General features: G+C 47.7%; 1 protein-coding gene across 2 annotated transcripts; it reads right to left on the reverse strand.

The window, feature by feature from the left end:
• Positions 1–1,557: 1,557 nt before the first annotated feature.
• MANBAL (mannosidase beta like) lies at positions 1,558–26,386 on the reverse strand. Of its 2 annotated transcripts, XM_055303577.1 has the most exons (4): positions 25,757–26,119; positions 21,085–21,152; positions 15,558–15,766; positions 1,558–2,514 (listed from the first exon to the last, which is right to left on the reverse strand). In XM_055303577.1, exons 3-4 carry the CDS (start codon positions 15,705–15,707, stop codon positions 2,407–2,409), a joined length of 258 nt encoding a protein of 85 aa, XP_055159552.1. In that variant the 5' UTR covers positions 15,708–15,766; positions 21,085–21,152; positions 25,757–26,119; the 3' UTR covers positions 1,558–2,406. The 2 variants fall into 2 exon arrangements, with proteins under 2 accessions (XP_055159552.1, XP_055159562.1); XM_055303587.1 differs by lacking the exons at positions 21,085–21,152; positions 25,757–26,119 and adding an exon at positions 26,238–26,386.
• Between the last annotated feature and the right edge of the window lie 166 nt (positions 26,387–26,552).

Genomic DNA, 26,552 nt, shown 5'->3' on the forward strand with positions numbered 1-26,552 from the left:
TGGAAGAATTAAGATGCTTTTTAGGATGAGGATGACCACAAAAAGTGCAGATTTGGGACTGCCGTGAGAAATCAGGAATTTGCTCCAAGATGTGTGTTGGGAACCCAGATGGAGAGAGGAGCAGTTGGTCAGATGTGGAAGTCTGGAGGTCAGGGTAGGGGTCTGGAGGGATTTGTTTGGGAGATCTCAGCAGATGTGTAGGTAGAATTTAACGTCAGAGCCAGATCTCTGAGGAATGTGTGCAGAGATGAGAGGACAGCCTCCAAGGGAGACACCATAAGGGAGCTGGACCTACCAAAGCAGCCCTGTAGCTATGAGCCAGAAGCTGTCTCTCCTGCAGGAGGTTGGGCAAGGTCTGCTCCAGAGGTCTGCCCCCACCCCACCCCCACCTCCCTGCTCTCCCAGCATGATTTCCCTCTGGTCTCACCTCCAGCCAGACTTTAAGACTCAGTTCAGGCAGCCCGGGTGAGTCAGCGGTTTAGCGCCAGCTTCAGCCCAGGGTGTGATCCTGGAGACCCGAGATCGAGTCCCACATCAGGCTCCCTGCATGGAGCCTGCTTCTCCTCTGCCTGTGTCTCTGCCTCTCTCTGTGTGTCTCTCATGAATAAATAAAATCTTAAAAAAAAAAAAAAAAACAGATTCAGTTCATTACCTCCCCTCTGCCAGGTGGCTGTGCTGACCACCTGGACTGAGCTGGGTGTCCCTCTGCTCAGCTCCCACAGGATCTGCAGCTCCCACATTGGACAACTCTCCACCCCCAGCCTCTTTCCATGGCTGAGTCTCCCACTGGGCTAGGCAAGCTTCCTCCTTTCTGCATCCAGGGAGCCCAACTGGGGTGAGGCCATCGGAAGGGGCTCTCATGAAACACCTGGCCACAACTGGTCCTGGTCTGCTGATGCTCCAGCCCCTAGGGTTCCCAGGCCTTAGTGGGGACCCTTAAACGTTGCACCTACTGACACTCATTGAGTATTTCCTAAATACCAAGGAAAGGGGCCATGGACTTGGGTCCAAGCCCGACTTCTGGCACTTTCAAATACTCTGGACTTCAGGCTCCCATCTCTAAAATGGAAGTGATACAGGCCCCTCACTCATTGTGATATTTGGGAAAGTGTTCGGCAAACTGGAAAGCAGCCTGGCAAATCAGAGTTACCGGAGCTTGAGGCTTTTCCTTGGCAGCTGATTCGGAGCACGTGACTGGACCTGCGTGACCCGCCCCACGCCACGTGAGGCCTTCTAGTTGGTTTTTTTTCAAGCTGCTTGGAGAATGAGCAGAGTCCTCCTCTGGCAATGGGAAATGGGGAATGAGTGGGGCCCAGCCTTGGTGGAAACTCTCACACACGCATGGACATTCACGAGTGTTTCCAGTGACTAAGGGCCACATGAAGCAGTTGGCTGGACCCTTCCTGAAACCTGTCCCAGAATGGCTTGGCCTGCAGCACTGCTCTGAACCTCCTCAGCCCCACTACCCCACTTCTATGGGGGTGAGCCCCTTCCCTGCACCCAGGGCAAGGGACCCAGGATACCTCTTTCGCTAAGCAGCAGGCAACACACAGGAGGTTCAGCATGTGAGGCAGTTTATTGACATTTACTTGCCCAGATGACTTTTCCTCACTGTTATGGGGGTTAAAAGAAATGAGGGGAAAGGGGACGTGTACAGATGAAGCCAAAAGGCACACACTGAATACGCCATGATGGGCTGAAAAGAGGTTGCTCTGAGACTGACAAGCCCCCCATTTCAGAGGCTAATAAAGTTTGAGCCCAAGAACATGCACTCATGTAGCCAAATCCCTTCTGTCTGCCAGAAGAGAACCAGGCAAATCCTGGCCAGCCAGCCTGCCTGTTGGCTCTGCCACCAGGCATCTTCGGACCTGGCTGTCATGCTTGTGAGACCACTGACATCGCAGTAGCCATGGCTTCCTGACCTAAACAAACAGGGAAGGCCTGGCCTGACCCCATCTGTATGGCAGAGACAAAGGTGACTGATTAGCAGATCTGTGGTGCACAAGTGATGGGAGGGGCGGTGTGTGTCAGCACGAGATCACGACTCTAAAATGCAATGTAAATCCACAAGGTGTGGGTCTGAAGGTTGGACACAATGATTAAGTATGGAAATGTCACTCGGAGCTGACCCAACTTCTGGACAGACAGACTTCTTGCACAGCCTCTGCACACAGGGTTTAGTCCCTGTGGCTCTAAACTGTCTCGGAAGCAGAAGGAAGAGGAAGTGGTAGGCTGCCCAGCTGGGGCCTGGGGACTGTCATGATTGTCCAGATCTCTGTGGTCAGAGAGTGGCCCAGCCACCTCAGCCCTGACCCTGGGATGTCGGAGGGAACAGGACGTTGAGTCCCAGGAGGGCTCCCCGCCGAGGCCCCTGCCTTGCCCGCCTGGCTCTACAGGTCTCCTCTTCTACCGCTTCTTCTTTGCCTCCTTCTTGGGCCTCTTGCTGGCGGAAAGAGCAGCAGTCTTGGGCTTCCTCGTCACCTCCGCACTTCTGGGCTCAGAGGGCTCTGCCTCCTGCGTAGCAATAGAAAGGAGAGCCCTATTTAGACAAGTCTGACACCAGCAAAACAAGGTCATGTCTGAAAGGAGCTTTACAAACTAAAGCACACTGGCCCAGAAACACTGGGGATGGGAACCATCATCGCTGGGACCCAGGAGCCTCAGACCTGAGGGGCTGCCCCATCCCCCAACCCGGGGAGCAGGGTGGTTCTCCGTGAAGAACAAAGAAAGATGCTCCAGAGCAGGAGGAAGCCTTTGGAGCCTTGGAGGCCTGGGTAGAATTTAAGCCCCTCCACATGCCAGCCAAGTGAACTGTGGGCAACTCACTTTCTCTTCTTGTGCCTTGGTTTGCCCACCTGTGAAATGGAAATAGTGATGTATGCTATGGAGGGCTGATGCGAGGAGGCCGCCCAGGGGCTGGCTCCTCGAAATGCCTACATCCCCACGTACGGGGGGTGGGGGGGGTGGGTGAGGTGCCAGCTGCGGGGCAGACCCACTGCAGCTCGCTCTCCTTCTGGCCCTGTGGTCCTCTTCCTCCCACTCAACGCACAGCATGCCAGGGCTCAGAGGGGTAGAGAGCGCTGGCCCGCAGGTGGGCAACCACTACACTGTTCTGTGGGGCCTGGCAGAGGCAGCCGTCAGGGAGGGCAGAGGTCAGCCTTGGGGCAGAACTCCAGACTCTCCCTACAACCCAGGCAGCCCCAATTTTTATATGTGTCCCATTCCCTATAAGATTTGGTTTATACAAAGGCTCTACCGCTTTAAAAAAAAAAAAAAAAAAAAAAAGGTTGAAAACCATAGACCCAGCCCTGGCCTTCACTGCACCAGTGAAGACAGTGGACTCCGGGGAAGGGACTCAGTGTGCCACAGCCACAAAGGCTCATGTCAGAGATGAATCTGGAAGTGACTCAGTCTTGTAGTGCTCCCTCCTCCCTCGGGAGATAAGTCCCAGTGTGCCTTGGTTGGGCAGGATGTTAGAGTGAGGTGTGTCTGGCCTGGAGAACACTGACCACAGTCCCCGGGCCTCCTCTGGCCACAGGTGGACTTCACTTGGCTTCCAGCATTTATCTTTAAGAATTTGAGCCAACTGGTAATTTCCCATTCAACCTGGACTCCTAGCTTTTCCGGAAAACATTAAAGGCCTGGCAATGCCAGTCCCTAATCTCCTGGTAGAAGAAATGGACTGGGAGGTGGCTGACCCTTTATTTAAGTGCCCACACTCCCCCACGGCCCCAGCATGACAGAAACACAAAACGTTTCTCAGTACCTGTGTCCTTTTTTTTTTTTTTCTTTTTTAGTACCTGTGTCCTTTTATTAAAAATGGGAAAATATAAAGCAGACTAAGAATATTAAGAAGGAGCACATTTCTGGAAGAGAAAATTATTTCCTCGGTTTAACTGGCCAACTCCCAGCTTCCAGCTTGCTTTGCTCTCTATCCCTCCCTGGCCTGTGCCTCAAGCCTCGGGCTGACCAAGGAGGCGTGGCCGGGGCTGGGAAGGGCGGCCCACACCTTAGTGGGGCCTACTCTAGAGGTCTCAGCTCCCTCTTATCAGCCATCACTGCCTCCACTCCACCCTGCCAGCTGAGACACTAGGGGGAAAGGCCCAGCCCAGTCCCAGTACCCACAGGTGATCCTCCCAAGATAACAAGGGGGCCAGCCCCTCCCCAGCCAGCTCCCTGATGGAAGCACTGGGCTCCCCCAGCCTGTCAACTTGCACGGATACTTTAAACTTGGCCAAAGAAGGGAAAGAAAAAAAAAAAAAAAGGAAAAGAGAAAAAAAGAAGAAAGCCCATTAGAAAGACAAACAAAACCAAACCTCAGAGGAGCCAGTGTGTCAAGTGCACAGGCTGAGGGCTGCAGAGCGGAGCAGCGAGGCTAGTGTTGAAGGCAAATCACAGGGCACGGTCTCTGGAGACCTTGGGAACTGGAAACTGTCCCCAGTGCACTACCTACGAGGCCGGGGAAACTAACTGGTCAGTCTCCCAGTGCCCTAGACAAACAGGCCCTGATCGGGTGAATGGTTTACGCACAGGGAACTTGCCAAGCCTGCCAGGATCTCCAGAGCTCCCAACCCTCTAAACTCAAAAGCTAGGTGCCCCCTCTGGTTTCAGTAGGCCCCGGTGCAGAATCCACAGGGATGGTGACAACCACCCGCCAGCCACAGTGCTTCCCTCATTCCACCAACCCTTTTTTAGGGGCCTCATTCATTCTGGTCCCTCCCAGACCTCTCCTGAGACCTTTTCCTGATCCAGCTCTCTGTCAGCTGCCAGGGACTGGCCTCTCCCAGGTACCTCCAACTCCACTGTCCCAGACCAAGCATGGCGCCTTCTCTAGTAGGCCAGGTCCTTCTCCACACTGTCCCAGTGACCCCACTACTCTCTCCTCCCAACTGTCCAGTCACCACATCCCGATGACCCCTTCTGCCTCTTGACATGGTCACTCTCTCTAGCACCCAAATCCCAACTTCAGTTCTTCCACTGCTAACCAACCTCCCTGCTCTATGCCATGCCTCATGCAGATACCCTCACCTTAAACCTTCCAGGGGCTCTCCATCTCCCACAGCCTAATGCCCCACACATGGCAAGGCATCTGAGGAGGCCACATTTCCAGCTTCTTCTGGGCTTTTCTCCAGACCACACTGGGTCAGGTGCCAGGGCTTCCACTGGTCACCCCTAACAAGAGAAATACCCTTCTTAGCCACCCAGCAAACCCCTCCCTGTGGTTTGGCCCAGCCTAACACACTTCTGCTCGCCATCTAGCCTTCCTTCCCTGCTCCTCTATCTCCAGCAGGGCACATCCATTCTTCCACCCCTACCTCCAGTACTGAGGAACTGCAGAGTGCCACATCACATGTTACCACAGTTAAATGTTCTTGTGTTGGTCTCCCCTACTAGCTTGTGAGCTCCTTGGGACAGCTTGGAGGGAGGGAGGGAAGGAGGGAAGGAGGGAAGGAGGGAAGGAAGGAAGGAAGGAAGGAAGGAAGGAAGGAAGGAAGGAAGGAAGGAAGGAAGGAAATGGAAGACCAAGCAACATCTTGGGATTGAAGTTATGGGAACTTCACTCTTATTTATCGTCATGAAAATAGAATACTTAAGGGCACCTGGCTGGTTTAGTCGGTGAAGCATGTGACTCTTGATCCTGGGGTTGTGAGTTTGAGCCCCACACTGGCTGTGGAGATTACTTAAATAAATAAATATCTACAAATATAAATACACACACACAAATATATATATATATACATATAAAAAACACTTAGGACTAGGTCTCAGTTTTCCCATGGGCACAGAGGACACAAGCAGATTTCAAACCCAATACACATTCCCTAAAGTATGGCTAGTCATAGCCACCAGTAATAACAACAAGAGCCACAACAGCTGCTACTGTTATTTACAGTGTGCCAGGCCCTGGGCTATGTGGCATGGACACATCTTATTTTAGCCTCGCAAAGTGCCATGACAAGTCCCACTGTACAGACGAACGAAGAAACGCTCAGAGAGGTTATGTGACTTGCCTAAGGAGTCAGGGGGTGAGCAGCAGAGGCAGGATGAGTCTGTCCTGTGTGTCCTAGGGACCTCAGGGCTGGGGACCAAGAATGAGTTAACTGTGAAGTCCACCCTCTATTTAGCAGCTCCTAGACCCACAGGCTGCACAGTTGTCAGGAGAACAACAAGAACAGCTTGTTCTAGATTCTGCTGATGGGTCACTCAGACCCCTTGTTTGTGACTGAATTTCTGACAGGAGTCAGGAGAGTGGGTCAGGGCTCCTCGCGCCGGCTTTGTTCTTTATGGCTGAAAGTAGCTCTCTGTGGGTGTGCGTACATATTACAGCCATCGAGTCATCTGAATGTATTATCGGTCTCCTCCTCACCCCAGAACTCCTCCTCCCTTTCTCACCTCAGTTTTTGGCATCATCACTCATCCAGTTACCCAAGCTAGAAACCTCCAAGTCACTTCTGGGTTCTTGCCATTCCCTTGTGCCCCCATTTCCAGTGCACCCCCAGGCCCTGCACATTCTACTTTCCCCGGGGCTCTCGACTCGGCCCGGTCCTTCTAGACAGACAGTACTGCACCAGGCCAGACCCCATGGCCTCCCGCCTGCCCCCTCACCGTGTCAGCCCCCAACACGTTCTTCCCACCATCCACCGCGCAGATAGATGTTGGTCTAGTCTAAAACAACAGTCCTGACCATGTCTGTCTTCTGCCTTAAATGTGTTCCTGGTCCCCCTCTTCGTAGGAGGCAAATTCCAAGAGCTTCCTGGTGGCCTCCAGGGTCACTCCACTCAGTGCTGGCCCTGCCTCCTGGCATGCCCTCTCGTGCAGCCCACTGTCACTCCAAGCTACCGGCCCGCCAGTACTGGCCACATGCTTTGTTCCTTTTCCTGCTCTGCCAAGGCTCCCAGAACTCCCCCTACTTACATGTACCCAGTGCGTACAGGTTCTGTGCCAGACACCACGGGGTAATGAAGAGAACACACGCCTAGCAACGCGCACCAAACACCCACTCACTAAGCTTCCATCACCCTAATGAGCCAGCCACTGTAAGTCCATTTTACAAAGCAAGGAAACTGAGGCTGAGTCTCAGTGACTGATCCAGTAGGGTGCAGCCAAGTTCCCCCCAAGCTACAGGGAAGCAAAAGCAGCTCTTAAGCACATGATTCAGATGCTGGGTGGGGTCCTAGTCTCGAAGAGCTATAGCTCCAAAATTTTAGCTAACAGGAACGACTGAGTGATGGCTGCCTTTTAATTACTCTTCAAATGCATGTTGTTGGTACAAGCTAGGCAGACTCCTAGTACTAGAGCCCCACCTTTAAATCTGGGAACTCTGAGCCTCATCTGAAGCAAGTTTTAAGTTTCTTCAGCAATCACGCTGTCAGGAGTAAAAGAAAACCCCCCCCCCCCACCGCCCCCCAGGTGGTTCCTGGCTCTGCGGAGGCGCCAGTCCTCTGTGGACACAGGCCTCATCAATAATGAAGTAGTTCCACAGCTGCTTACGAGGCCAGAAAATTGCTGCTATTCATCAGATTCAAATAATCGAATCTGTGCCACAATGCATCAAATCCCTTCCGGCAGGGAAAGCACTCAGAATTTTATGATTTCCACTATACAGTTGAGTGTGGATTTAGTCTGATAAATCAGAACAAAGCACCATTCCATACAGACTGAAACCACTCTTTCCTCTCAAGTGGTCCAGGGAAAGAAAACCACAGTGCTACGTGCATAGATCCTCACACACCTTACCTCACTTGATCCCCAGGAACTCTGGGTTGGGTATGCATGCCCTCCTTCTATAGAGCAGGACACAGGCTTAGGGACACGAAAGGTGAGCCACACTCAGACCAGGTGTGCCTTTGTCCCAGGCCCTGGGCAGGGTGGGGTCTGAGACCTCGCAGAGGTGGAGCTAGCCCTGACCTTGAGAGGACAGGGCTAGCTGAAACAGGCAGTTTGGGAGGCCCTCCATGTGGGCTCAACAGGCAAATGAAGACACAGTGTCCGGGACGTGCCTGGCAGGCAAGAGAACGGTGATTACAGAGAACAGCCTCGGAGCTTATTCCAGACACAATTCAGCACGACCACAGGCCCTTCCCACTGGCTGGTCTGCGGCTCTTTGTGTGTCCGGCTGTCTCTCCCATGAGATGGTATACGTCTCAAAACTGTGTTTATACCATCACCCTGCCCATCACACAGCAATCTCTCCAGGAGGGCTCGTTAAGTAAAAAACACCCTGCCACCCAGTTCAACTGTGAACTACTCCCAAGGTTAAAAAAATACAGGGCAGAAACTGCAAAGTTAGTTCTACGAGCCTGTCTCCTAAGGTGTTGAGAGTAGGTATAATATACACTTGCCCGAGTTAATTATTTACTCTGGCAGCTTCAGACAGAGTTTTCCAAAAGGGTCCAGAACTTCTAGGCCACTGCTGGGAAGTCTCCATCCTTTTCAGGGTTCCAAAAGTGCAGAGCTTTCTGGCTGACAGTGACATCTATGTGGGCATCACACTGAAAGCCATCACACCACTCTTCTATCAATTCTGTGAGTTCTCACTGGATCTCACTGGGCATCAGCTGTCTCTGTCTGGCAGCTCTGCCCTTTCTCTGTCCCATGTAGTTCTAGGGGGGAGTCTCATTCACTGTGGCCACAGGTGTGGCCACTTAAACGTGGCCTGGCCAGAAATGGTACCCACTGCTCCTTCCCACCTGTGGGGCAAGGTGTAAGCATGTGGTCAAGCCAGAGGCCTTCCAGGAGACCTGGAAAGTGAGCATAGGCAGAGAGATGGCTTCTCTTGCTTGTGAATCATGAGCAATGAGGATGCAGCTGGGACTGCTGCAGCCACCTCCTGGACACGTGGCGAGGGCCTACAAAGGAGGCCAACGCTCACAGGAAAGCCAGGAGACTGAGACAGAGCCCTGAAGACCTTTTGAGCCTCTGAACCCAGCTGTGCCTTGAAACTCCCAGTTTTAAGAACCAATACAGTTTCTTTCTGGAGAAACTGCTGGAGGTGAGTTTCAGAACTTTCAACAGAGAGTCCCCGTGACTGCAAAAAGAGACTGTGATGGTCCACATCGAGGCAGCAGGGTGCAAGTGAAGGTACTGGCCTCAGTGCTGACAGCAGTTGGGGAGATGTGACACATACATGTGGAGAGATGGGAACAGTCAGCAATCAAATTCTGTGATTCACTGCCGGATGAACCATTACTATCTGCTTCGTGAGTCGCTCAACTAAAAGTCAACACCCACTTGCTCAGGGTTAACTGGATCAACATTCTGTGTAGAAATGCATCCAAAAGAGACTGGGAGTAAGCTCCAACAGGCCTTTGGGGAAGGGGGGGAGAGAAGCTCACTACCTATATTTCCTCACCACCCACTCCTGAAACTCCTGGAATTTAGCTCCCACCTCATTAAAGTACCACACCTCACTCTCAGAACAGCTATAGCCTGTCTTCCCAGAAAATATGCCTGAGTGTAAAAATATCACATTTTTGTTCACAGTTTCAGGGAGCTTGCAGACTTCTGTAGCCTATCCAGGGACCCCCTAGGGATCTAGGAACTCTGTTAAAAACTTTGTTCTACTGCAGCCGAACTCTGGAGGGCTGCTTTTCCTTGTCACACCACCTCCGTGGGGACCAGGTTGTACATGTGCTCTCTCAGACGACGGCAGTTTTCTGAGATACTGCAGTCCTCTCTGCCCACTGCTCTTCCCTGTCTTCTGAGTGAGCCACCAGAACAGAGACCCCAGCTCTGTCTGCACAGCACTACTGTTCCTTTGGGACATGGCCTGCCCTTCCACCCCGAAGAGATCACACCACAGGACCCTCCCCTCCCATCACACTGGCCCTCGCTGTCCCAAGGTGGGTCAGCTACAGTTCCTTCCCTGGACATTCTGGAACTGGGGCCAAGCAAGAAGGCAGCCTCCAGACGCCGCAGCTGAAAGACATAAACTCTAGAAGCTATTTTAGTAGCCATGTTTCATCTCACCGCAGAGACGGTGAGCAGAGGAAACAGGGCCCTGGTATAAGAAGTGAAAGACAGGAGATAGACAGGGAGGGGAGACCAAGGGGATGCAGATGGTGAGTGACAGGGTATCTGGTTCTCACCCCTTCCAGAGGCCCAGCTGCATCCCTGCTCTGGGACAGCATGTACATCTTTTCAGGATATCCACACTGCACAGAAACTACTTCAAGCAGGTTGGGAATGCCCCAAGCTCAGGCCTTTCTTGAATCCTAATTTCCCTTGAAAAGCTCAGTAATTCACTCTTAAGGTTTCAAGGAGTTAGCCATGTGGATATAATAATCCCCAGGTCTCTATCCCCAACTTCTCACTCGTTCTTTCCTTCCCATTCGGATGTCTTGCTATTATTTCAGACTTAATGTAGAACTGAATATCACCTACCCTCCCAAAATTGGTCTGTGCTTCAGGGAAACAGTCTAAAGACTAGACCAGTGGCTGCATAATTGAATCACCTTGGCACTTCAAGAAAATACCAATGCAGGCTACAGTGAACAACAGAATCAGAATCTCTTTGGGAGCAGCCCAGGCCTGGTCTCAAAGAGATTACCCCAGGCAGGTGAAGACAGATGGAGAATCATGGACCAGCTCAAGGACTCCCTAGGCTCTTGCTCACAGCAGACATCAACGATCAATTACTTTACCTGGAGCCTAGAAGCAGGCCCAGAACCCATTCACTGTGGCCACCACACACTCCATCAGACTTGGCATGAGAGATGACATGTATCTGCCATCCTAGGCTAGACAGAAATGGTGTAAGGATCTACTATCTCATATTTTAGGATCCAGCCGACAAGAAAATGCTTGGATTAAGTGTGGCTCAGGCCTCAATCAGGCTCACACAAATGTTTGTTTTCTCAGGTCTTGGTTTAATGAGGTGTTGACAAGAACATGTTCTCCTTTGGCTTAGGACTGGAAAGACTTTAGTTTTGATTTAGCAAACTGGTTCTTGCTCCCACTATGAAAAGAAGGGGGTGGGATGGGAAGCATTTGTATGTGTTCCTTTTTTCTTCCCTGATTACCCCCAAAAGAGCTTTCAAATAATCTGCTAAGTATTGAAGTACTGAAGTCATAAACTAGTTGCAAAAAATCGGCTTACTGGAACAACAGGAAAGACATTCTTTTGCTTTTCAAAGGCTTTCCCATCATCTAGAGCCAAAAATATTATCTTCTGACCCAAAAAGCCACTAATAAACCTTGTTCCTATAGGCCAAGCAAAAGGGATGATTTTGCCCTAAGCGAACTGGCAAAGAGAGCAAGACTGTTCTCTGGGTCCTCCCACCCCCGTTTCTACCCTCTCCTACCTCCTGGCACCCTCCATTTCCAGTGACACCTTCCACTTCCCTCCTGCCCTCAGGCTGCCCGAGGTTCCCACCAGCTATCCCCACAAGCACCCTTCCTCAAGACCTCCCTGGTCCCAAGTAAAATCCTCTTCTTTTCACCATTGCCATCCAAATTCCAAATCCCAGCTAGCTGCGAGGCTCAACCTCTGAAGTCTCAGCACTCACCCTCTCTTCATGAGACTGTGCACAGAATATTGTGTTCCCTTCGGTGAATTGGGAATGTGTGGAGTAAGAGAAGATTGCCTTATGGGGGCACACTGAGGAAAGCCGGCAGTAGAATCCCTGCATAATTGGGGGCCATTTGTTGGCCTAATGTGCCAATAAAAAGCTTAATTACCAGTACTGTAATTTTTGTTATTGATCCATTGAAAAGCTTTTAAAAAAAGTTAAAAATCATAAACTTCAGTTATGAAGACAATTCACTTATGTGAGCCTTATTCTGTTAAACTGCAAGATAAATTAAAATGAGACGTTATATACTATATTCATATTTCAAAAGATGAGGCTGTTGTCCCAAATTAACCTCTAAATGGCAGAGTGGGAGAGTGGGGGGAACAGGAACAGGCACACAGCTGAGCCCTTTGTCAACTCCCTGCCTTAAAATGCCTCAACTCACTGCACCACTAAGAGCCTCAAAGAGATGAGTAAAAGGCACCCCCTTTGCCTTGTTTGCTAAACTGACCCAGGCCTCTGTGCCCAGCCTGGAAGGGTTAAGAACACGACAGGAGGTGAGCAGCAGCAATCCAAAAGGCCACACATCTCTGACTCTACATCTCTGCCTATAAAATAAAAACATTCATCACCTCCTTCCCTTGGGACTCTTAGTAGGCTTCATCAGTGGCCAATGACAGTAAAAATGTTTGTTATTTATAATACCCAATAGAATGCCATGTCTGTGAGGACAGAGTCCCAGAGCAGAGGGATTACGTTTTTAGAGTGTGATACAATTGTGGGTGAAAAAACTCCAATCATGACCTCCTTCTCAAAGTACCAGAATAAGAAACAGAGATGGCCAGAACCTTCAGAAGCCATGGGTCTGTCCATAGTCACCAAGGTTTCCTGGCCCTCACTGGCTGCGCCTCCCTGCCCACCCCATAAATGCTGCAGCTCATAAATAATAAATAAATAAATAAATAAATGAATGAATGAATGAATGAATGCATGCTGCAGCCCAGGTCTTCTGCTCATCTCATCCCAGATTCTTGCCCCAGAGACCTCAACCTCACTGCTCAGCTTCAATTACATCTCAACTCTCACAGTTGATCAGCATTTAGCCCAGACCCTCCTCCTGCTAGAGACCTGTGGATCCAACCACTTACGTGGCACAACCAACTAGTATCTTAAAGGCACCTATTTAAAATTGAACTCAGAACACCTGGGTGGCTCAGCAGTTGAGCATCTGCCTTCAGCTCTGGGTGTGATCCTGGAATCCCAAGATCGAGTTCCACAACAGGCTTCCTGCATGGAGCCTGTTTGTCCCTCTGCCTATGTCTCTGCCTCTCTCTTGCTGTGTCTCTCATGAATAAATAAAATATTTTTAAAAATTAATAAATAAAACAACTCATTAGCATGCTTCTTCCCCAGCTCTACCCCAAGCTGCTCCTTTGCCAAGGCTCCCCATTGCATCAGTAAATCGCTGTAATCCTCCCGGCTACATGAGCAGGATCTCTGGGACACAGTCACCTCCAAGAAAAATGGATCTCCAGAATATACTATATGTTAAGTGAAAAAAGAAACATGGGAAACTGTATTTTTTTTTAAGTTTTATTTATTTATTCACAAGAGACAGAGAGAGAGGCAGAGACACAGGCAGAGGGAGAAGCAGGCTCCATGCAGGGAGCCCAATGCAGGACTTGATCCTGGATCTCCAGGATCATGCCCTGGGCCAAAGGCAGAGCTAAACCGCTGAGCCACTTGGGCTGCCCTGGGAAACTGTATTTAATAGTAAGCCATCTTTTATGCATCAAAAGGGAGGATGTTTATATATATACATACGTATATATATCCACACCACACACACATATATGCATTTGCTCATGTTTTAATAAAAAAACAAAAGAATAAATAAAAATAATAAAAATTATTACCTATGGAGTAAGGAAGGAACTAAGGTGGAGGATATTGAGATTAAAGGAGACTTCTGTTTCTAAAGACAATTGTATCTTGTATCATTTTGACTTTGGGAAATATTATACATAAATTTCTACATAATTTTTAATTAAATCAAAACGGAAACAAATCCTTAAAAATTCAAAATAAGTTGAAGCAAGTTAGCCTAACTGTATATCACAATGGGAATATAACTATATGAAGAAAAGAATTACTAAACCCAGTATTCTGACCATACATTCCTACTGGGGCATATTTTTAGGCCAGAAAGAATCACAAAGAAACCTTATATTTCATTCGGAGTCTTACTGTCAGTAGTAAAAAACAATGTAGTTATTTTTAAATTATAATATATTTTAAGTGTATGGAGTAGAGTCAACATAAAAAAAACCCTGCTATCTTTAGGAAAGTCTACTTGCAAGGTTGGCCCTTGGCTGGCACCTGGAAAACTGGATTCTGGGTGGTTCTCACAATTCCTAGAACTGATAAGAGTGACTCACTGCACCTAAACCAAACAATATGGTTTATGCCGAATACCGGCTTTCCTTCTGGAAGCCTGGAGTTCTGGTCCATAAGCAGAGGGTGCTTGTGGGACCCATCCCTAAGAAAAGTCCTAGCCAATGAGCCTCAAATGAACTTCCCTGGTGACATTATTTCACACAACTTGATGAGGCTCCCATTGAGACCATTTGAGCACAAAAAAAAATCTAAAAACATATCAAATATATAAAAATATATATTCAAGGGGTACCTGGGTGGCTTAGTCGGTTAAGGGCCTGACACTTGGTTTTGGCTAAGGTCATGATCTCAGCGTGATGAGATCAAGCCCTGCATCTGACTCATGCCCAGCACAGAGTCTGCTAAGACTCTCTCTCCCTCTCCCCCTGCCCCACTCCCCTGTGCCCATGCACACTTAAATAAATCTTAAATAAATCTTTTAAAAAAAAGAAACAGATATAAGTAAATATATATGTTCAAAATGATATGAAAATCAAAGCTTCATTGTTCAAGATTGGAGACTGCTAGAGTCCAAGCTCACTGTTCTGAGTATCAATAAACGGGGAAAAAAACAAGCATTTATCCAGCCTTTACTACGAACAGCATTTCAGAATAACCATATAGGCAATGAGGAAAAAGTCTTCATTGAAGAATTCCAGCTAATAAATGCAGAAGGAAATAATGAAGCCCAGCAATGGATGCTGAAAACACAAGAAAGACTGGTGGGAAATTTTGAATAGAGGGATCAGCTCACACCACCTAAACCCACTGATCAATCCCAGCATCTCTAAATGTGTGATAAGCAGAAACCACACGCACATTGGTGACACATAGCAGGAAGTCCACAGCGCCAGCTATGAGGTGTTCTCACCAAATAACCTGATCTGAGTTGACTCAAGCAACTAGATTGAATTTCCTATTGATAGGAAATATAGGGAACAGAGAAACATGTTAAATGACACCACACAGAGGCAATCAGCTAAATCCTGGATGTGGATACTATAGATGACAATGACCTGCTTTCCCCAACAAATCAATGTCATGAGAAAAGGGAGGGTAGTGGAAGGAGTATGCTACAGAATAAAAAGACCTACAGAATAAAGTCAAAACAACAAAAAGCCAATCTGATCATGTCAGTCTCTTACTTAAAATCCTCTGGGCCCCACTCACTCTTCTAGCTGCAACTCTCATCATGTCCTTCTGTGCTCTGGTCACAGTCACCTTCATTAAGTTACTTGAAGTAGAGTCCTTGCAAATGCAGTTCAGTTCCCCTGCTCCAAGGTAAGACCAGGTCCTCCCCGCCTTGATATGCACCCTCACAGTGCCCTGGGCTTCTCATGGAAACATGCATATTTGCTTCATATCTGCCCTTCTCTCAAGGACTTGAAGCTGCATGAGGATGGACACTACATCTTGCAATAGACTGACATGTAGTAAACAGTAAATAAAAATTTGCTTAACGTGTGAACAAATAAAGTGTTGGTCACATAGTTCAATGCCACTAGGCAGGAATTTGGCATAGTCCCAACTAATCTTCTTTGCCATGGTATCTATTTTTAGTACCTAGAACCCAGTCTGAGGAGCAGAGGCTCACAGGGAAGGACTTACCACCTCATGGGACTTGGGAACAGGTACAATGATGGCCAGCACACAGATGAGCTGGAAGATGGCCCCCAGGAAGAGTCCGTACCGCAGCAGGTTCTCTAGGAAAGTGGGCTCAGGCACCTCGGGAGGTGAGAAGTCCAGGTCGGAGGCCATGGCCTCGGCCACCAGCTGCCTGTGGTCTCCTCTGATTCACCACTTTCCAGAGCCAACTTCTAAACACAAAGGTTAAGTGTCATGTTTCTACAACTGGCTTTTAAACGCTTCCACTTGCACAAACATACACATACTTGCAAGAATATATAAAGCAAACGCAGTGAGATATTAACAGTCCTTGAATCAAGTGGACATGGACAGTCATTGGACTATTCTTTCAACTTTTTTTCTATATTTGAAAGTTTTCTAAATACAAAGTTAGGATTAAAAAAAAAAAACAAAAAGGGATCCCTGGGTGGCGCAGCAGTTTAGCGCCTGCCTTTGGCACAGGGCGCGATCCTGGAGACCCGAGATCGAATCCCACTCGGGCTCCTGGTGCATGGAGCCTGCTTCTCTCTCTGCCTGTGTCTCTGCCTCTCTCTCTCTGTGTGACTATCATAAATAAATAAAAATTAAAAAATAAATAAATAAACAAATAAATACAAAGTTAGGGAAAATAAGTAAAGGCAAACATTTCAACAAAAGTCTCTAATCAACACACATTTGAAGGCCTGCTATGTTTCAGGTTTTCGTTCATTTGTTCGTTTATTCACCCAGTTATTCATTCAACAAATACCTGCTGAACACCAAGCACTGAAGAGAGAGCAAAAAAGACAAATCCCTGCTATCTTGGGGCCTACATCTCAGGGCAGAGGCCGACAACCTCTGCCAGATGTGCTTGTGCCAGCTAGTGACAACTGTTTTGAACAAAACTTATGAAGGGCATTGTTTTATTTTGTATAGGGTGTCAACAGGGGCTCTCTGAAGAGATGGGAATTGAGTGGCAGAGGTACGAAGTGAGCCAGTGGAGTGAGCAACTGGAACATCTGAAACAGGCATATCCAGGCAGAGAGAAAAGAAAGTGTAGAGGCCCTGGGGCAGGAAATGAGTTCAAAATAGCCATAGAAGAGTGCTCAAGAAGGAGGAAAGATCAGGGAGGAATGTGGGCTGACCCACTAGGTCATTTCTGGATTGACTGAAGCCACTGAGGGGTTCTGAGGAGAGAGATGACATTATCTGACTTACATTTTAAAGGGTGAGGTGAGGGGGTGCAGAGTAGACACTTGGAGGCCGGTGAGGGGGCTACTGACAGTAATCCAAGTAAGAGATGCTGGGCACATGAACGACAGGGGCCGGAGTGGCCCGTGGTAGCAGGTCTAGCTTTAGCCAGCTTCTCCTTTCACCATGGCCCCCACTCCTAATACCCTGGTCGAGCTGAAAGAACTGCCTGTAGTTCTCCAAGAGCATGGGCTCTTTCAAAATCCTGGGCCTCTGCCCAGGCTGCACACTCTGCCAAGAATGCCCTTTTCCATTCTGACTGTTTGGTGAAGCCCCCACTCAACCTCCAAGGCTGAGCTCAAGTGTCACCTCCCCAGCATGCCTTCTTTATTGCTGTCCCCCTGCCCTGGTATGACCAAATTCTTCCCCTCTACCACAGTACCCACAAGTGGCCTCCTCTGCCCACCCCAACAAGAAAGGGGCAAACTGGGGCGCCTGAGTGGCTCGGTCAGTTAAGTGGCTGCCTTCTGCTCAGGGCATGATCCCAGGGTCCTGGGATTGAGCTCTGCATCCAGGCTCCCTGCTCAGGGAGTCTGCTTTTCCCTATGCCCCACCCTGCCCCCCACTCATGCTCTCTTTCTCTCAAATAAATAAAATCTTTAAAAAGGGGGGGGGGGCAAACTGACTTTGGAACCAGGCCCACCTGACTCCAAAGCCCTCTGTTTTTTCAGAGATGTGTGCCACAATGCAATTTCCTGCTAAATTTGAGTTGTCCAGGGACACCTGGGTGGCTCAGTGGTTGAGCATCTGCCTTTTGGCTCAGGGCGTGATCCCAGAGTCCTGGGATTGAGTCCCACATTGGGCTCCCTGCATGGATTCTGCTTTTCCCTCTGCCTATGTCTCTGCCTCTCTCTCTGTGTGTCTCTCATGAATAAATAAATCTTAAAAAAAATTTTTTTTGAGCTGTTCAATATGGTGGCCATGAGCCACATGTGGTTGAGAGTTGAAATACAGCTGGTCCAAACTAAGAAGGTTGTTAAATTAATTATGCACGTAAGTTAGGACATAGGAGGAACATAAAATGTACAATATCTCATTAATGATTTTTTATATTGATTACATGTTGAAATGATATACAGGATTAAGTTGTATTATTAATTTCACCCTATCTTTAAAAACAAAATCGGAGGATTTACTTTCTGATTTCCAAACTTACTAGGAAGCTACAGAAAGCAAAACAGTATTGTACTGAGATAAGGATATAGACTAATGAAATAGAGAACTGAGAAATAAATCCTCACACACACAGTCAACTGATTTTCAAATAAGGGTGCCAGCATCATTCAATGTGGAAGAACAGTCTTTTCAACACATAGTGCTGTGAAAACTGCACACCTACAGGCAAAATAATGAGGCCGGAACCTTATACCATATACAAAGATGTACGCAAAAATGAATCAAAGAGCTAAACTTAAGGGACACTTGGGTGGCTCAGCGGTTGAGTCTCTGTCTTTGGCTCAGGTTGTGATCTGAGAGTCCTGGGATCCAGTCCCACATCAGGCTTCCTGCATGGAGCCTGCTTCTCCCTCTGCCTATGTCTCTGCCTCTCTCTGTGTCTCTCATGAATAAATAAAATCTTAAAAAAAAAAATTTAAACTTAAGAGCTCAAACTATAAAACTCCCAGAAGAAAACACAGGGAAAAATCTTCATGAAATTGGATTTGGCAATGATTTCTTACATGGGACACCAAAAGCACAGGCAACAAAATAAAAAAGAAAAAAAGGCAACAAAATAAAAAAGAATTGGACTTCATCAGGATGAATTTAAAAATTGGTATACCCAAAGACACTATACACTATCAAGAGGGTGAAAATACAAACTAGAAAACAATTTGGTCGTTTCTCAAAAAGTTAAACACAGAATTACCATATGATAGGGCAACTGCACTCCTAGGTATATACCCCCAAAGAGCAGAGAGCAGGGGCTTGAACAGATACAACGTGTACACCAGTGTTCAGAGGTGCATTCACAACAGCCAAAAGATGGAAACAACCAAGAGCCCATCAACAGATGAATGGATCAATAAAATGTGGGGCATATATACAAAGGAATACTATTTGGCTATTACAAGGAGTGAAATTCTGACACCTACTAAAACATGGATGAGCCCTGATGATGCTAAGTAAAATAAGCCAGACGCAAAAGGGCAAATGTTGTTTGATGCCACTTGTAAGAGGTACCTAGATAGGCAAAGAAACTAGAAACTAGAAAGAGCCAGAAACTAGGAGATAGGTTAGCAGACTGCTTCTCGGCCTTTTGACTAAGATCAAGTGTGGAGATAGGTTAGCAGAGGCTGGGGGGTGGGAAACAGGACTTAGTTTTTAATCGGGACAGAGTTTCAGTTTGGGATGCTGGAAGACTTCTGGAGATAGTAATGATGGTTAGACACCCCTGTGAATGCCACTGAATACACTTAAAAATGGTTAAAATGGAAAAAAATGGTTAAAACGGTAAATTTTGTTATATACATTTTACCACAATGAAAAAAAAATTACTTTTTTTTTTTTAAGATTTTATTTATTTATTCATGAGAGACAAAATGAGAGAGAGAGTCAGAGACACAGGCAGAAGGAGAAGCAGGCTCCGTGAAGGGAGCCCATCCATGGGACTCAATCCCAGAACCCCAGGATCACGCCCTGGGCCGAAGGCAGACGCTCAACTGCTGAGCCACCCAGGCGTCCCTTTTTTCTACTTTTTACATGTGGCTACTAGAAAATGTAAAATTACACACGTGGCCTGCATTGTATTCCCCAGCATAACCCTGGGCTAAAGAGAAGTTTCTAGGATCTTTCACTGCTTTGCACCATCATCAAAGTAGTGACTAAAGGATAGTAAAGTGATCTTCTCAGTAAGTAGAGTGGGACTTATGCAAATAAGTACTGTGTCCCTTTTGACCTGGACACTTAGGAAGGTTACATGCCTGTGCCAACAGGGTGGCTACTTTCACATCATTTCTGCTTTCTTTGGGAGCCACCTTCCAAGCCTGAGGGCCCTTTTAAAATCCTCAGAGCTGGCAGATCTTCATCTTCTCAGGAAGGATTTGACTTCTGGAAAGAACCCAACATCATCTGGTTCCAAGTGTGGTGAATCAGGTGGGGCCTCAAGCTCAGGAATACCATTTTTGGTCAAATACAAGGTATGACGCTCAGACACAGGCAGATTGTTTGGGGTGGCTCATGAACTGCCTGAAGTGAATTCCAGAGCAGCCACGAGAACAGCTTCTCTGCAGGAAATGTGCAGCCCTGCCAGGGCACCATCATGTGAACACCAAGGTATAAGAAGGCGCTCTCATTTTTTTCAGTTGCAGCTCACAAACTATACATTTTTTGAAAAAATTTTAAAATATTTTATTTATTTGAGACAAAGAGCATGAGCAGGGGAAAGAGCAGAAGGAGAGGGATAAACAGACTCCTTGCTGAGTGTGGGTCATGCAGGGCTTGATCCCATGGCCCTGAGATCACAACCTGAGCAGAAATCAAGAGTTGGAGGTTTAACCGACTAAGCCACCCAGGAACCCCTAAAGTACACATTTTTAAAAATGCCCTTGGTCCCAAGCTTCATGCTGTTAACAAGCCTACTGAACTTATCAATACTTGGATTAACTAGTGTTACTAACAGCAACACTGTTATGAATATTTGAAATACAAAAAAACTGGGCCTGGGCATGGGGGCAAAAAGCCTGATTCTATCAGCAAGTAGCTACACTTTGGAGTCTTGATATTCTCATGAGCCAAACAATAATATCTATTCAAAGCAATAATGCATTTAAGCTTTTTAGTGGCAATAAGGCCATATATAACAAGAGCCATAAAAGTGATTATATCCTTTGACTGAATAACTCATTTCCTAGAATTTACAGTAAGGAAACAATTCAAAACAAGAAAAAACGCTTCAGGTACAAAAAAATTCACAGTAGTGCTATTCATGATAGTGAAAAACAGGAAGCAACTGAAGTGTCCAACAATAAAGAGTCAGTTAACCCAATTACCGCATATCATGGCATATTCCCCCTTAAGATGGCAAATATAAACGATGCATATCAGGTCAGTGGAAAGTCTTTGCGAAATAACATTCGCTGAAGAGACAACAATTACAGGAACACTGTGACTGCAACCATGTATGAACTGATTTTGTTGGCCAAAGATCAAAAAAGGTTAGGAAGATGTGAATCGTCACTGTTCAAGCAAAGGCTTCTATATAGGATAGCATAGATATAATGGGAGGGTGACTGTGAAAAAATCTGCTTGACACAGATTATGTGTGCTTTAGAACGCTTACCTAGTTTTGTCTACACCCCTGTGCTTGACTTCCCAGCCTTCCTGCCAGTGTTTCCGGGTCTTCAATTCCTGAGTACAGAAGTCACATGAGTCCTACTCATCCTTCAGATCTCAAGTGGGAGGCGGTTGCCCTCAGACTCCCTGTGCCTGTGCCAGGCTGTCGCCCTGCCGCCCCCCCACCCTCTGCCATGGTTGCAGCAGCAACAAGCAATCGTTTGACAGATGTGCACCACACCTCGCAGCATCTGGTTCACGTCGCAACCACCTAGGGAGGTGGGTTTTACTAACGAAGACAAGGAAACTGACTGGGAGAGGTTATGTGCCCTGCCCAGGGACCAGGTGGCTGATGAATGGTAAAGTCAAGCTTCAAACTGATTGGCTCCTCCAGAGCTTAAGAGCTTCCCCATTAGGTCGGTGGTTTTCAAAATGCAGGCGGTGACCCATCAGTGAGCCGTGGAAACCACTTAGTGGGCTGCAAGAAGCATTTTTTCCTTAACTTCATTAGCCAACACTTGATTTAAATAAATGACAATAGAAAATATCACATTAGTGGGGCGCCTGGGTGGCTCAGTGGGTTAAGCGCCTGACTCTTCATTTCAGCTCAGGTCATGAGCTCAGGGAAGTGAAATGGAGCCCTGCATGAGGCTCTGCACTGTGAGTACAGAGCCTCCCTAAGGATTCTCTCTCTCTGTCCCTGCCCTCCTTCCACCCACTGGTGTAGGTGGGGGGTAGAGGGAGGAAGGAAGAGGAAGGAAGAGGAAGGAAGGAAGGAAGGAAGGAAGGAAGGAAGGAAGGAAGGAAGGAAGGAAGGAAGGAAGGAAGGAAGGAAGGAAGGAAAGAAGAAGAAAGAAAGAAAGAAAGAAAGAAAGAAAGAAAGAAAGAAAGAAAGAAAGAAAGAAAGAAAAGAAAAGAAAAGAAAGAAAGAAAAGAAAGAAAGAAAGAAAGAAATCACATTAGGAAGGAAAAAAAATCCAGTTAGTAAGGGTCAGTATTGTATCCTGAAGCTTTTTTTCAGTTACATCTATTTACATCCAAGTATATGTGTTCGGAGCCAAAATTCAAACGTATTTCTTATTATTTGAGAAATAAGGAGTCTGGAGACTAATGTTTTTTACTTGCTCCACTCTAAGGCCCTGGACAGCAGGGGCCCTGGGCCCACCCCGAGTTTGTTCCAGGGCCTGACTCAGATATTTGGTGAATGATGAAGCCTCTGCCTGTATCCCACCTGGAAAGCAAGAACAGAAGCCTCAACCGCCTCATTTAACAATGAGGAGTAGGAGTGGAGAAGCATGGGGCTTTCCTAGGCTTTCCCAGTGAGTAGAGGCACAGCTATCCTGCGGTGTCTCTAGCCTACAGCGCACCAGACTTGCTTTAAGAGCAGAGGTTTTCTTTTTTTTTAAAGAGCCTTTATTTTTTTTTAAGATTTTTTTTTAATTTATTCAGAGAGGGGGGGGGGGCATAGACACAGGCAGAGGGAGAAGCAGGCTCCGTGCAGGGAGCCCGACGTAGGACTTCATCCCGGGTCCCCAGGATTACACCCCGGGCTACAGGCGGCACTAAACCGCTGAGCCACCAGGGCTGCCCAAGCAGAGGTTTTCATACACTGGGGAAATCTCATACCCCTGCCAGAATTTAATAAAAAATACTTACTCATCTATTACCAAACATAACAAATAATTTCATAAGGTTATTAAAATCCTTGAGGCTCATCCCTGAATGCCAGACACCAGTGGTCTGAGACATTCATTCATTGGATACATATTTATTGAGCACCTACTGTGTGTCAAGGGTTATTCTAACTTCTGCCACGGAGTTCTCATCCAAATGGGGGTACTCAAACACATATACACATGGAGTATAATGTCAGAGTTGGGTATTATGGGAAAATATAAAGGAGTATGATTTGATATGAGGTGGTGAGGGAAGGGCCTCTTTGAGAAGGTAACATTTCAGCAGAGCCAAAAAGAAAGCACAGGAAAAGCCATTTAAATACCCACTGGAGGAACAGTGGGAATAAGGTCCTGAAGCAGGAATGAGCTTTATGATCAAGAAGAACAAGAAAGGAAACAAGCTGTGTAGGGCCAGGAGGCCACTATAAAGCCTTTTGGTTTCTCCCCTGAGTAAAAGGGAAGACTCTTGAAGGTACTTAGCAAAGAAGATGGCAGGGTCTGACTCATTTTTAAATGGTCCCTCTGGCTACCCTGTTGAGAAAAGACTGCAGGGGTACAAGAGTGGGACCTGGGACTGCGGAGACCAGTCAGGCAGGAGGCTGCTGAAACAGTCAAAAAGACATGCCTGCACCCAGGTGGCAGCAGTGGGGGATGATAAGTTCTGGGGATATGGATATATTTTGCAGAGAGCTAATGGCACTGCTGAAGTAAAATCCGAAAGAAAGAAGTTAAACATAATCCCTGAAGGTCAAAGGGATTGAAGGTCAAAGGGATCATATTCTGTATGATACTGTAATGGTGAATAGAAGATATTAAGGATTTGTCAAAACCCACAGAACTTTACAACACAAAGAGTAAAATTTAATGTATGCAAATGTTAAAAAAAAAATCATTTCAGAGGTCAAAGTATCCCAGGATGGTACAAAGAATGTGACATTCTGAATCTAAATGTATTACAAATGTATTAAATAACTTCACAGGGCTGGGGTGAGGGCAGGACGTGTGTGGCCCAGCCTCTCAGTTAAGTCTTTTGTCTTCAGCTTGGTCAAGATCCCAGGGTCCAGACCGGGGAATCTGCTTCTGCCCCTCCCCCACTGCTCCCCCTGTCATGTGCATGTGCTCCCTCCCTTCCTCCCTCTCTCAAATGAGTAAAATCTTTACAAAATTAGTAGTTGAAAGGAGGGCGGGGGCTATCAGGTGCCAACCTAGTTAACTATGAAAATGAGTGGAGTTTGTAGGACTAAAGGTAAAAGGAAGTACACATGTACAGTACACTCTACCTGATAGTTACTTCCCACAGGCGACAGAGGTTAACAATTTTGAAACCACTATATGTATACTGAAATTGAACAACTGAGTAAATGGATGGTAGATGGTGGGAGTTAGATTAGTCAGATGGAGTAGGAGGTTACAGATAAGCCAGAGGAGGCTAGAACGATCCATGTGGAATTGATGAGAGTTGCAGAGATCTCTAGGAACTCGTATTTAGCTTAATATAGACACAGGTGGCAACACAGGGAAGTATTTATAGATATGTGTATATATACAGGTTAGTATACACACATCTGTCTCTTGCACTGAGGACCTAGAAGCATGGGCATCCCAGTAGCAATGATCACACCTAACAACCAGGTCTTGGCATTTAATACATTCTCCAATAAAAGGAACCAAGGCTCCGAAGAAATGGTTAATTCTAGGACTGAGGCATGAAATATACAAGATAAGCCTGAGCAGAAATGTTAAAAAAAAAAAAAAAAAACCCACAAAACAACACATTTGCTGGGACATGTCAAAGGGATAGAGTGCCCAATGGCCAAAGCTGGAACAGTGTGAGCAATAAAATACAGTACTACTGGATTAAACCCAAAGTATGAAAATAAATATCTGAGCCCATACAGATCTAAATCATTGAACAGGTAAATAAATAAATGTAGGCGAGTTGACAAATTTCCCGTGGAGAATTCCACACAATTTATGTAGATACTCCGCCTTTAAGTGTGGAGCATGATTCCACATTCTTAAGTGCGGGCTGTACGAAATGACTTTATTCCAAGAGCACAACATGGGAAAGAGGAGAAAAGGAAGAAATTTCACAGTGGAAAAACTCGACTACCCCAAGCTAGTGATCCAAGGTTAACATCAACAGTGACAATTTATACTAATAGCATGTACCCTTGATGTGATGAGAATGGTACTTTACCTCTGTGGTTTTCTGCCCCAAAACTCCCAACTCCCAACTAATCATGCGAAAACACATCAGACAAATCTCAACTAAGGATCATTTTACTCAAAACTGCCAAGTTGCTCTAACAAGCAAAGTCTGGGAAACCATCAAAGCCAAGAGGAACCTTAGAGACGCGACTAGGGGATCCCTGGGTGGCGGCGGTTAGCGCCGACTTCAGTCCAGGGCGCACATCGGCTTCCCCGCATGGAGCCTGCTTCTCCCTCTGCCTGTATCTCTCATGAATAAATAAAATCTTAAAGAGAGAGAGAGAGAGAGAGAGAGAGACACGCGACTAAATGTAATGTATCCTGGACAGGATCCTGGAGCAGATAAAGGACACTGGGGGAGGGTCCCGAGATGGGAGTTCTGCATGGAGCTCCCAGGGGGAGCCTGCTTCTCCCTCCCTCTGTTTCTGCCTCTTGAATAAATAAAATCTTTCTATTTTTTTTTTTTAAAGCACATTGGGGACTGGGGGATCCCCGGGTGGCTCAGCGGTTTAGCGCCTGCCCGCAGCCCAGGGCGTGATCCTGGATTCCCAGGATCGAGTCCCACGACGGGCTCCCTGCGTGGAGCCTGCTTCTCCCTCCTCCTGTGTCTCTGCCTCTCGTGAGTAAATAAAGTCTTTAAAAAATAAAAATAAAAGGACATCGGGGGACGCTGAGCAAAAGCGAATAAAGCACGGACGTTAGCTAAGATTAACTTATCAACATTGGTTCATTACAATAAACATGCACTGTGCACTTAAGCGCTTCGCCTTCACCATCTCATTTAATCCTCACCACAAGCCTATGGGCTTTTTCCTCCATTTTACAAAGGAGGAAACTGAGAACCGAGGAGGCCACCAGAGAAGGCCCACGACGACACAGCACTTGGGAGCCCACTCTGGAGTCCAACTCCGGCCAGACTGGCCCCGGGGCGGGGGCTGCCGCTGACGCTCCGCAGGTGGGAGGGAGCGCCCGGCTCCGGCCCGGGCTCCGAGCGAACGCGCCGGGCGGCACCGGGCGAGGCCTCGCCCCCCCAGGGACTCCAATTCCCTCCCGCAAGTAACTTCCTGCGAGCGCCCCGGGAAGTTATTCTCGCCGCGCGCACGGCGTCCCCGGGCCCGGCCGAGCCGCGCCGCTGGGGGCAGCCGGGCCGCGGCGCCCGAGCCCAACCCGGCGTCCGCTCCCGCCGCCCCGCCCCGACGCCCGAGCCCGAGCCCGAGCCCGAGCCCGAGCCCGGGCCCGGGCCCCGCCGCCGCCGCCGCGCTGCCGCACTCACCTCCCGCGCCGCCGGGCCGCTCCCCCGGAAGTGGTTCCCGCCGCAGATCCCGGAAGTGACGCATTAGCAACCCGCGGGTCAAGCTCCTCCCGCGTTGCTAGGGTTCCGGCCTTTGTCCCAACTCGGGGGGTTTGAGCGGGAGGGAGCCTGGGGCTGCGGGCACAGACCTCCCCGGTGTTTCAAAGCCCCTTTGTGTCTGAGCCCATTTCAGCAGACGGTTAGTAGACGTCTACGGGCGCTTTAATTCTATGGTAGACCCTGAGCTAGGAGCCTGCAAAGAGGGGACGCAAATAAGAATTCTCAGCGTTCAGACGG

The sequence above is a fragment of the Nyctereutes procyonoides genome, unplaced genomic scaffold, assembly GCF_905146905.1.
Source record: "Nyctereutes procyonoides isolate TBG_1078 unplaced genomic scaffold, NYPRO_anot_genome, whole genome shotgun sequence".
Taxonomy (NCBI): Eukaryota; Metazoa; Chordata; class Mammalia; order Carnivora; family Canidae; genus Nyctereutes; species Nyctereutes procyonoides.

What these genes read in the sequence shown, in the direction of transcription:
- MANBAL (XM_055303587.1), bottom strand. Translation starts at nt 15,707, where the DNA reads ATGGCCTCCGACCTGGACTTCTCACCTCCCGAGGTGCCTGAGCCCACT. An exon ending in TTCCCAAGTCCCATGAGGTG is followed by an intron (nt 2,515 to 15,557) that starts GTAAGTCCTTCC and finishes ATTGCTACGCAG; the next exon opens with GAGGCAGAGCCCTCTGAGCC.